General features: G+C 37.3%; 1 protein-coding gene across 2 annotated transcripts in view; it reads right to left on the reverse strand.

Moving 5' to 3' along the window:
* Nucleotides 1-12,522, reverse strand: part of MYO16 (myosin XVI) — a 592,718-nt gene that overhangs the window by 51,065 nt on the left and 529,131 nt on the right. For both annotated transcript variants that reach the window (XM_050946813.1, XM_050946805.1), the window contains exons 29-32: nucleotides 11,438-11,534; nucleotides 5,636-5,882; nucleotides 3,462-3,769; nucleotides 428-1,627 (exon numbers count right to left, since the gene is read on the reverse strand). In XM_050946813.1, the coding sequence (XP_050802770.1) occupies nucleotides 428-1,627; nucleotides 3,462-3,769; nucleotides 5,636-5,882; nucleotides 11,438-11,534 (1,852 nt within the window). The remainder of the gene's footprint in view (nucleotides 1-427; nucleotides 1,628-3,461; nucleotides 3,770-5,635; nucleotides 5,883-11,437; nucleotides 11,535-12,522) is intronic.

The raw sequence follows: 12,522 nt of genomic DNA on the forward strand, positions 1-12,522 counted from the left end.
CCCCCTTTGCTTTTGTACTATACGAATAAAAAAACTTATCAGATATCTCAGACCGCCCCAAGGCTAAAATCATTACCAAGCCTACTTTAGCCATCATCATTTAGCAGAGTTCATGTTTGTGGTGGCAGAGTGGGACTTGGAGAGGGAGCTGATGGAACAAAGGGAGTGCATAAGGATGAGTGTGGAAGAAAGCATGAGGACATTTGTGGGGGAAGTGGATGCTGGAGGCTGGCACAGTTGGTGAAGGTGCAGTGCTGACAGTGTGATAGAAGAGATTAAAACATTTACTTATCAGTGTTTTTCAGTTCACTTTTAAATTTAATACCACAACCAAGAGAACTGGCACAAATATTGAGATACAGATATTGTCAACTGAGTCTGTGCAGAGAGAACACACAGTAAGATGAAGTATTCCCATCAAGCTTACCTTCAGGCTCCCTAATCTTTCTTCCTGCCGCGGACTTGCGAAGCATGCTCCGGCCTGAGTTGAACAAGCTAGTTAACTCATCAAGGGGACTAGTCAAGGGTCTTGAGTTTGTAGGGCTGTATGGAAGTGGAGATGATGAGTTGGAGTTTGATTTCCTGTGCTCAGCTCTTGCCACCTTTACTGGGGAGTAAGGCAGCTTGGAGAATGGGGAAGACGAACCTCCAACTTGAACAGGATTTGGTCTCTGAGGTACTTTGGATGGATCTGAGTTTGTTCCTGTTTTCCCTGTATTAGCTGGAAAAGTAGCAGAAGTCTCCGGGGGGAAAGTAAAATGTGAGGAAGGTCGATAGGAAATAGACGGGGGCATAGGAGGAGGCGGGGGAGGGAGAGGAGGAGGAGGAGTTGAAGGAGGAGATACTTTGCTTGAAACATTAAATACAGCCAAACCTGGGGATGAAGGCCTTTCATTCTCCCCTTTCTGGTTTTTGGGATATTGTGGGGATAGAGGACTTGAACCTTCTGACTGCACTGGGTATTTTAGATTGGTTTCCAGGACAGGAAGCTTTTTCACTTCTAGTGGTGTTAGCGGTGATTCATCAGAAGCAGGTGAGCATGTTACAGGGGTTGGAGGAAACACAAGAAGTGGGGGCCTATGAGGAAGTAAGTTTGGGAAAGGGGCTGGAATGTCACAAGAGTCTTTATAGCCCAAGGCTGCTTGATTATTTGCATCAAGTTCTTCAACGGGTACAGAGTTTTTGCTCTCAAACAACAGCGGAGGAGATCCGGTCACTAATGGAACCATCCCATTACCATTGCTGACTTCTTCCAGTAAAAAATATTTCATCTCTTCATAAACAGACTCTCCTTGGTCTGGGCTTTCTGGTTCAGCAGAACTATTCATCATAGCATTCCCTACCATTTCAATGTACACCGGCTCAGTTTCCTCCTCTTCCTGTGACATACACAAACTCAGCGTGCTGTGATGTGGCCCATCAGCAGAAGCTGCTCTTTGTATTGTCATAATGTCATGACCACCTGTTTTAGATACTACGTTTGAATGTTTCACATCCCCAGGCTTTTGGCCAGATATCTCTTCATAGGAGCCACTGAGCTTTGTGTTGGGACTTCTTTTTGGCTTTCTGGGAGGAATCTTTTTCATGGTGCTATAGTCATCACTGTGTGGCCTTGGTCGGGTCAGTACTGAAATGGAAATATATATATTAACAACAGATCAAGATCTTGAGTCTTCTGCAAGATAATGTCTTACAAAAGTTTTTTTCTTAAACCTTCATTGGATAGGATTCAAGGTATTGTAATGAGCTCTGGTCAAAAGCTAACCCACATGCATATGGAGTAAGAAATAAGACTCGGGACTTTCTGCTTCAAAAACCACTGGCCTCTATAATTGGAGGTAAAGAGATAGAATCTTGCCTTGCTATCAGTAGTACTAAAGTCAGTCATCACTGGGTGAGGATCAGAAATACCTGAACAGATCAGCCATTCAATGAGTGGTGCTCTGCAGGAGTGTGCAGTGTCCACTGGGTTTGCCCAGAGTTGCTGGCTAGTGGATGAGGGAGGGAAGCAGCACAAAGGAAGCAGAAACTACACACAAGGCCTCTTCCGTGAAGTCTTACAGCCTGGAGGACATTCTCTCAATGGGTTTAGAGCTGGCATAACCAGATTGTAGTTACCCTCCTCACAGCCTCTGGTGCAGGAGGTGAGGAGTGGAAGTGGATGGCATACCAGGGGCTATCCTCAGCTAGTAACTGATCCCTTAGAACCCTGGCTAGCTGTCACTAGCTAGAGAGCCCCAGACTCCACTTGGGGTAGAGAATCAGGGAGCTATAGCTGACTCTTTGGACAGACCTCCAATCTGTCACTCCCATCAGAACTTGGGTACAGTAAAGAATCTGGTCCAATAATTTCACATTTATTTAGCCTATGCACCTTCAAAGATGCCAGGTGATTTATAAATTAGTACATACACATTACCATTAACATAAGCAAAAACTGTCATTATTTCAAAGAACCATTTGATTGTAGGTAAATTATTCCTCCCTAGCACTGCTGGACACAGAAGGCCCAAACACTGTGACTGCTGCAGTTTCACTGAACTGCGATAGAAAGCCTCAAGCATGGACTGGAACTCTCCATCCCTTAAATGCTTCTCTCCCCTCTGGAGCACAAGGAGTGGTTTCAGGGGTGGATGGGCCAGAAGAAGGATAGGAAAGATGGAAATACATCTGACATAGACACATCAACCTAAGTTATCAGGCAAAGAGGATATGCAGGGCCTTTAGCCACCATACTAGTGGCTACAGAGTGGTTGTATATTATTTCCTACCCCAATTGCAGCAAAGGAAGGATCTGCTAGGCAAAATCTGATTACTGAGGCTTAACAAGAAAGAGCAAAAAGCATTTCTTCCTCTTTAATTTGAAGGATGGTGAGGGGGCAGGACTACTTTAACCAAAATTGCAGTTTACACACTGTAATGCTTTGAAACCTTTTTGGACTTTCATTCTATTTCAGTATGATCTGCGTACCATTACATCCAAGATCACCACATGTGAATTCTCATATAATTCACTTAACTCACAACTCAAGTGCAGCTATCTCTGGTTTGGTTTATTCTTGTGCCTTCATATTAATGTGGAGAGAAAGAGAGTAGATAATTTAGATCTAACCTGGTAAAATTCAACATTCAAAATGCTTTACTTTAGCTGTCAAAAGATTATAACACTGTTTAAAAGGTGAAATAAAAATAGTTAATAGGTCAGAATGGCTAAAATTGACACAACTCACTTATCTCCAGGGAGAACTTTGTGAATAGGTTTTTGTTGATGACAAACTAGGAAATTAGAACAAATGAATAGTTATTTACTGATTTAGGAATTACTGATATGTTGGCAATTTTATTTATTGCCACTGAAGATATTCTAAGGAAACAAAACTTTATGAAGGCATCTGAAAACATTTTAAAGATTCAAAGTCAAAAGATCAATGTCTGTGAGGGTTAGTCCCCTTCTGCCTAACCTTCATTAGCTGTTTCCTTAGAAGCTGCCGACAGGCAAGCGCTAACAGCCTCGTATGAAGCGCTCAGTCGTGTGTTGGGGTCCCTCTTTGGTTTGGGAGGAGGCTGTTTCCTTGGTGATGGCAGGCTATTACTATCATCCATGCTGAACACAGAGTACAGGGAGGGGGATCTGATGGATGATCCAGCCACAGAATGTACCAAGCCATCCACTGCCATAGGGACAGGCACAGAACTGGAATGAAAATGCTTAGGCGTTCGGCAGCCAGTAAGGCTGTCCTCAGAGACCTTCCCACCCCTGTCTTCAGCTCTGAAAAGACAGAAAAGATGCCCAGATGCATTATTCAAGTGATAACAATGAACCTGTTCATGCAAACATTACAATGGCTTTTTGGTAAACAATCTTCCAACACCCCTGCTGTGCCTAGAGGGTGTGTGTAGTAATCTTCTGACAAACAAATCCAGATCAAGCTGCTAGAATTCTTCCATTTCCTGTTTTATGATAAAACAGTGCACTGGATCTCTTTCACCTGAATACAGCTTTCTTCAAGTAGTTTTATATTGTTTATCAGACATCCATTGAATGAATTGTTCACTTTTTGATTGTTAAGCACAGTCAAAAGCTAGGATTTCAATCTGAACGATAATTTCAGAGAAATGCATTTTAATAGAAAGTTACTGAGGCAGCAAATGCTGAGCTTTTATCACTGTTTTCTAAAAAAACAACAACTATAAATTCTACTTATGAAATCCAAATCTTTAAAATATTGTGACCTTGTAACAGATGAATTTGGCTTTGTGTTATATCCTACCTAAACACCAACAGAAGTCTTCTTTTTTAAGCTTTCCACTATTATCATTTTGAGCACAATTGTGTATTTTTCTAACTTATTGTAGTGATTGTATTTAAAATATCTACAGTTTACAATATATATTGGAAAATAATGTTGCTAATTTGATTCCAACAAGCTAGTGAAAATGAGACATCCCCCCCCCCACACCAAATTTCTTCACCCTTAAAAAGCAAGAGTTACTTAGATTAGAAGTAATTGAAGACACCTTCCAGATGTCTAAAACCAGCCTTGTAATGCAATGTAGCAATGTAGTGTACTAACTAAAAGATGGAAGTACAATAACTTTACAAACGAGCCCTCCAGCATTTGTTTTTATAATTGTATTTCTGCATGGCAGATCACCAGCAGAGCTGGATTGAACTACAGGATATAGCCAGCTGCCCATGTAGTACATGAAATAGCTAAAGATGAAAGCTTAGTGCTCAGTGGATAATTTGTTTTCAGTGTAATGTTTAATTACAGTCTTTTCTACAAAGGCATTTCCTTCAGTATGTAACCACTGGGATATCTGAAGCTAATTAAACAGACCCACTGTCATTTTTACTTCAATAAAAATCATCTGACAGAGGCAATCAAGGCAAGGGGGAGCTGTTTCTGATAAGATACAATGAGCTAGAATCAAGCTCCTGTGGAAAAATAAACATTCCTAAGATCAGTGAGTTCTAGACACAGATAATAAGTTTATATTACAAAAACCACCTTTCCATGCAGGTATCTGTACTTAACCCACAGGGATGAATGCTAGAATATTTGCTAGATTTGCTAGAATAGGTTAATTAAACTTTTAATTAATGATAAACATTAAGCAATTTTTTAAAAGAGAAGAAAAGATCCTCTTGGCAATCTGTCTATTAGGCACATTTCTCAGTCTGGACTTCACTGCTTATTTTATGCCTGCATAGCTGTTCCTATTATCTTGGCATGTATCCAGTTGTATTTTCTAAGATAGAGTTATCATTATTAATTATAATTATTTATTTAAATCTCACTAAAAATCTATTTCACTTATACTGAAACACAATTTATTTTTAAATGCTAAAATGTCTTAGAGATTTTAACAATAGTTATTGCATGTGCTGGTGTTTCCTAAATCAGATATCTTTTACATTGTTGCTTTATGCAGCTAGAATTCATTACTTGATATGGCTTTACAAACAAGAAAAGTATTTAGTGAAGACCCAAGAGTCATTTAAGCATACATTTAAAGAAGCCAGAGTCAAGTTTACATATGATCATTATTACTGCCATGACTAGCATGGACTGTACTGAGAACTTTAGGAAAACTGATTCCTACAGTTAGAGAAGTTGCTTTCTCTCCCTACCTTTTGGGGGCTTCTTCTTGCCTGTTTCTAACTTCTAACTTTTCCCGTCGGTAAGCAGCATTCATTTCATTGCGGAGCCGGTCATTTTCCCGAGCAATGTCAGAAGCATTCTGAATGACCAAAGCATCATATGCTTTCAGCCCCATATCCTCTGCATTCTGTAGAAAGTCTTTGATTGATGTGACCTCTTGCTGTTTGATGCTCATCTTCTGTAGCAAACGCTGGCGAGCTAGAAATCCTCTTACAACTGCCATAATGGAATAAAAAAGATATAGACCAATGAGAGAGAGAATTCAACAATGAATAACTTAATATTATTGTGCATTCAGCTGTAAAATGGATAGTGTGAATAAATATCTAGCAATATCCTTTGTAAAAGGAGAAAGAAATATTGGGCTTTCTCTACCAATTGCTTACCAAAATGGACAATATGCATTTTTTCCTCACTAATAACAATGCCTAAACTGAGGCGTAGTAATAAACTCATTTACCAGTTTGAGTTACCAGTACTCAGTACTTAGTTTCATTGGCAATTTTTCTCCCTTTGCTTATATCACACTATGAAGCTTACGTCTATGCTAGGGAGTGTGAGACGATAATATTATGGCATAAATTTAAAACATCATTTGGCTCACAATGTGCTAATTTTCTATATGATAGAATGTTCAGTTTGTCAACTTCCTCATAGTGGGAAAGAATGTTGGTACATGTCCGATTGTAAAAGAGATGATAGCCTATTCTTATATCCATTCAATGTTTGCCTCATTATGTACAAAAAATTAAACTCTTAGTCTCCCAACCGATGACAAGAGATTAATAAAAACAGTATAAGAGGAAGGAGTCTCTGGGTTCCATGTATTATAAAGAATGTATATTTACATTCTTTGTAATATAATAGTATCATCCTTTGAATACTGGAGTTTTTCATATGGACACCTGCAGACAATTGTTATTTTAGATATATGTTGTTTCAAAAGAGGTGGGTGAATAGAGTTATTGACCTATCTATTGGGGTGGTAATAATTGAGTATGTGCTGAGGCTTAGTAGGAAGAGTGAGCTAACTGTATTGTACTTTACTTGTAATTTCAAATAATCAACAGAATGCTCAGAGTTTGTGGGTGGATATTTTATTCTAAATCAAATTGTGTATATACACATACAGTACAGGGAACAGATAGAATAGTGTGTATAAAGGTCTATTTGCATGAGTTTGGGACAAGCACATTACACATGAGTGATGAAGGCATAGCTGAGTTATGGAAGTCATCTTAAATTATGTTAATAAAATGTTCATACTACACCACCATCATGTATATTCTATGTGTATGTCATAGTTTACAAGAAACTATTTCACAAATGTTTTAGAGAATTTAAAAAAGTGTTTGGGACTATTTCTGCCTGCAAAATCATATGCATTAGTTCACCTTAGTAAAAATGTAAAGGATTCAGGGAGAAAAAATGAAATAAAATAAATATATTTAAATGTAATGCACCCCTACAATCACCACATATAGTTTTTTCTATTCATGAATATGTCACAAATTAAAATCACATGTATTGTCTTTTTCCAGGGTTAGAAGTGCAGTGAGTCCCACTGGGAAGCTGATTTAGGACTATTTAACTGATGCCAGAAATATTTAGGTGATTTTATTACTTTGACTTCCATCTAGTAAGAACAAATATACACATTGAGCCAAATCTCACTCATTCATGCAGTTAGTCCCATTACAGCCAACGGAAATATTCCTATGAGTAAGGTGAGAAAAATTTGACTACAGCCTGTATTCAGTGTTTGAGTTCAAGGGGGAAAAAAACCATTGAAACAATGAAAAAATTGATATTAAAGTTTTTCAGGTAAAAATTTGATATCAAGGTTTCCACCTGCCAAAAATCTAAAAAGCATACGGCTCTTTTTTTAATTGCACAACTGAGTATTTAGCTCTTAGGAATGCTGTAGTGTAAAATGAAATAGAAAACAGTCATGCTGAACTAATCTAAAGGAAAAATGTCTTCCAGGAATGTAAAATGTTACTGAATAAGATAAAGAGGATAAAGCTGAGAGCAACATAAGATATTTGTTATCACCTTCCTTGTCCTTGTTTATATATTTATAATTAGATTTTCTTAGGGATGCTCAATATTTAATTGCTTGAAATGCAGGAAAGGTTAATGTGAATATTCAATATTCTCTGTGTCCAAAATTCACTGGGGTTTGAATTCACCCAGTCTTATCTATTTCAAGCATGTTTATAATGGAGGAATTTGAGGGTTTACATTTCCATTATTGTAGCAAACTGTGTCTCAATCTCTCTAGCCACATTTTATAATAAAAGTTTACTTCTTTAACATCAGAAACATTAATGCACTAACCTTATTTAGTTCAAAAGGAAATTAATAGTGCATTTTCCTTTTGATAATTTTATGAGTGGCTTCATATTTGACACACACATTATTGAATCTGAACTCATAAAATGCCGGTGTTGAGGAGGTAATGAATACATGCACAGAACATGATCTAGGAGAGTTCACTGCTCTCAAAAACACAATATTGAAAGAGCTTAGTCATATAGAATTATTCCTTCACTTGCTGTACTTTCTGAAATATATTTTCAGAGCAAATGGCATATTTGCTAAACATTTAAGCAGAAAATCCTAAATAGCCTTGAAGAAAACAATATATTTCCAAAGCTCTGATACAGTTTTACCTTTGTTTTAGATATCTTTGTTTTATTTTTTAAAGATAAATAAAACAAAAGTGAACCAATGGCAGAGGATAAGAAATATATTTGTGCTGGATAAATCTCCATTATGATTGTTAGCAGGACTGACAGAGGACGGGACACTGAAATTGATATGCTGGTCATTAAAACTGGTCATAATATTTTTGATGACACATGCTGTTTCATTGAAGCAGAGATGTTTGACTAAGTTCATGAGAAAACTGAGAGAGAAAGACTTTCTCCACAAAAACACCCACCACCTCCCACAAACTTCCTGAATTGAACAGCACTGGTTTCAATCCAAAAACAGACATTTCAACAAAATTCTGTCTTAATTAAAATATTTGAGAGTTTTTGTTTTCATTCCAGTGCACAATGAAAACAAATTTTGAAACCTCCAATGGAAGCTAAATGGAAGTGTCATCTTTTGGCAGGCTCTACTGTTCATAATGTAGTCCTTACTGCACTGCTTTCCTCATTTATGTTAGCCACCTAAAATATTTGAGTCCCTGCACCTCCAAAGCCAGAGGTATACCTGATTCTTTAGGGTTCCCTTTGGTACAAAGATTGGTGTTGTGGAAATTGTGGCAGGTTGTGGATTTGGCTTCTATACACAGATAAATTAATTCATATTTTGGCTGAATTGCAATGGAAGAACTTTGGGATAATTAGCTGTTCCCTCAGTCCCCCAATCAGTTCTCTAGTTGATTCAGAATGATCAGAACTGCTCCTGGGTAGCTGCCATACTTGTACACCCAGGGGTTACTACAGAGGTTGTGATAATCTGAAGTATTTGAGCTCATAGCTCATAGCTCCTGGTATAGGTGGGTCTGGTAGGCAATTTTCAGGGAGGGATACTTGGCTCTTTAAGTTGCTTCCCTCCTTTCTCCACTACAGTCTGGGCTTGATGACCTATCAACACATGATGAAAGACTTCCCTGTTTTCTAAGGGTTTTGTTGAAGGCATGATGGAAAATTACTGAGGGGATGACTGGAAAGGTTTGGATGGATGGTAATGTTTGGGATTGATAAGATTTTTGTATAGGACTGTTTTTCTTTTCGAGAACTCTGAGGTGTCCTGTTATATTATTTTATGAAAATGATACACATTTTATACTGTGCTTTGAATTTGAGATAGGCACAATGACTATATTTGAATAAATAAATGTAAAACTTCACTTTATCCATTTCAAGACTAGATTACCTATTAGAGATTGCCCTGATCTACAGATGTGAGTCTATCCAGGACAATCTAATGCCATGACTGGTATTTGATGCCACTGCATTATGCCTTTAATCAACATGTCACAAAGAAAAATACATGTCTTTAGCTTCAAAAGATCTCTGGCTTGAAGTACAAGAAGACTGATGTCCATCAGTCTAAGAGTACCCTACCCCTTGCATTACTATCAGTAGACTTGGTGGGATCCATTTATTCTAGGGGTAGAATGGGTTATGTGAGGTCATATTGAGTTAAACTGCTTTTTGGGGAAAAGCAGAAGGCATTCCAAACCTCTCAAAGCTCCTGGGCTTGTACTTGTTACATACTTTTAACTGCACCTATTTGTGGAGTACTGCTTACATTACAGGCCGATGCATGGATGCGGGAAGTCTGCCAGGGTCTTACTCAAGCCATGTGTAGGATAGGAATGTTCCTTACTCAATCAGCTTCCTCAGACTTCTCCACACCTGTGTAAAGATAGGTAAAATCTGCCCCACAATAGGTGAGAGCTTTCTAAATATTGTTTCTGAGAAAATGAATTTTTAAATGGAAGTCAAATCTGGAAACAAGAAGCCAAGAAACTGAATTTTGTGGGGAGCTAAGGAAGCATTCATCCTCCTTACTTAGGATTAAACTTTGCAGATGTCTTGTAAACCTTGGTGTTATGGCAGCTGAGGAAGGTCTAGTTTGTGGTGAAGTGGAATATTAATGGTCAGTGAGTTTAAACTAGATGCAAGAAAGTGAAGATTTTCAACTTTTCTTGGTAGTCAGCATGAGGGAAAGCAGGATGAATCAGTTTTGCTTTTCTAATGCAGATAAATGTGTGGAGGCTATGGGGATAATTGCATTTAAAGTTAGACATGAGCTTCTATACCTTGTTGAATGGGGACCAGTGTAAACTACCATCCTCCAAAACCTGAAACATTATTAATTCCTATTATTATTTCCACACAGATGACTTTGTTCCCCTTGCTTCAGGTGTTCTCTCTCTTTCCCCTGCTTTCTCTCTACAACCCCTATTTAGTGAAGAACAGATCATTAAATTGACAGTTTAATATACATATATACAGGACATTTTTTTAGCCAACTACATGACAGGTACTTCTGTCTATTGAGTCAGCTTTTTTTTTAAGTGTTAATGTGAACTGTTGCTGCTAGAAGCCAACTAAATAAGTAATGTATAGTGTGAAGGAAGGTGCTTTATACAAAGCAATATTCACTTTTGAAATGGTTATTTGAGATTCTAATGGGAAATAGAACAGAAACTACAGGAAATCAGGAGACAGTGGATAGTATCTCCTTCAAAAAGTGTGCCAAAAATGTCAAAATGACCTTAGTAAAGACACCAACATAACACTCAAAGAGAAAAAAAAAAACAAGCCAAAAGAAAATATGCAAGTGAGAACAAAAGAAAGACAACCAACACCCTAAATTAGTAGCATTAAAAGTAGCTGTTTTATGGATGTAAGATATATGTAAATATTTAAAAAGTTTGCATCTTCTATAGTTTATTTGTTATTTGTTGAGGAATTAAGAGTAATATTAAAAGCTCTTAAATCCTAGAAATATAGTCTGTTCTTCAAAAAACAAACAGCACTGGAGATAAAGGAGCATTTAGTTTTAATTTCAGCCAACAACTAGAACTGAAACTGGGTTTGTCATACAAAAGGTGCACTTGTTAATAATGTTAGTCTGGACTTCTAAAAATCTGTATAGTCAGTTAGTTGGAGCTGGAATTGTTTGGAAATGTGTCAAATACAATAACTAATCAAGGAAGAAAAAAATCCCATACCACAAAATGTTCTTGCACTCAATGTACAAAAATTATAGTTCAGAAATATTTGTTCTGTAATTGTTACCTTTTTGACAAGTTACAATTTTCCTCTGCAGCTGAAGGCACAAATCATTGAGATGGTCAGCTTGCCAGTACTTTAGAAACACTTTTTGGACTCCTATCTAAAATACAAACAGCAGAGAAACCTTTACCATCAAGAAAAAAAAGGGCAAGATGATTATAGATAAATAATGATCATACATAAAGCATCTAGCAAACGGTTGAGATGAGATCAGAAATGTAATATCCGTCACAATACCTGTATCTGGTGCTTTTCTCTTCCGTTTATAGGGCCACAAGGAAACACCTTGCTTTTGAAACTTTCTGAACATGCACAGACAATACAAAAAATCCTTAGCAGTTCTTTTTATGTACAACTTTCAAAGACATTTCTTTCTAGCAGTCTTCAAACACCCGTGTCTTTACAAACAGTGATTAATGAAAAAATGAGAGTAATGATTAAGTAAGAGTTGCCCTCATATGCTATTTTCTTCTCAGGATTTTTGTGGAAGAAGCATTTCTTTGCTATTTAGAATTGTAAAGAAGACACAAGTATGCAGTGAGCTGTGCTTAACAATGAAGAATATAACTCCTTTTGCTGATGGGATTGCTACTCACCTGTATGATTAATAAGTGTATTGATTAATTTGCACAAGTCTGGCAATAATTGCTCAAATTATTCCAAATTTTACTTGCTTGTAGCCTACAGGCCTGGTTCTGCTCTGTTACACCAATGGAGTCCCATTGAAAATATTTTCTGTGGGGATGCCTTTGTGTGACTGACAGCAGAATTAGAAAAAATAACCTTTGTACAAATGGACAGGAAAAGTTCAAATCATCATAAGCTGATAAATCACAGAAGACATTGCAACTCATGTTGTGCTTTCTTCAGAATACCCCATATATACAGCCGAGGTTACAGAATTCACATAATACTATGCTGCTGTTTGATTTCAGCAAAATCTATAGTCAGTTAATAAAAGCATATGCAAAACTCTGATTAAATAGTTTAAGCAATGATTCAGTGCTGGACATGGCTAAAACCAAAGTAAAGAAATGTCAGTATGCAATGATGAAACAAACCCACAGTTTCAAATCTCCCATGTATTA

The sequence above is a fragment of the Gopherus flavomarginatus genome, chromosome 1, assembly GCF_025201925.1.
Source record: "Gopherus flavomarginatus isolate rGopFla2 chromosome 1, rGopFla2.mat.asm, whole genome shotgun sequence".
Taxonomy (NCBI): domain Eukaryota; kingdom Metazoa; phylum Chordata; order Testudines; family Testudinidae; genus Gopherus; species Gopherus flavomarginatus.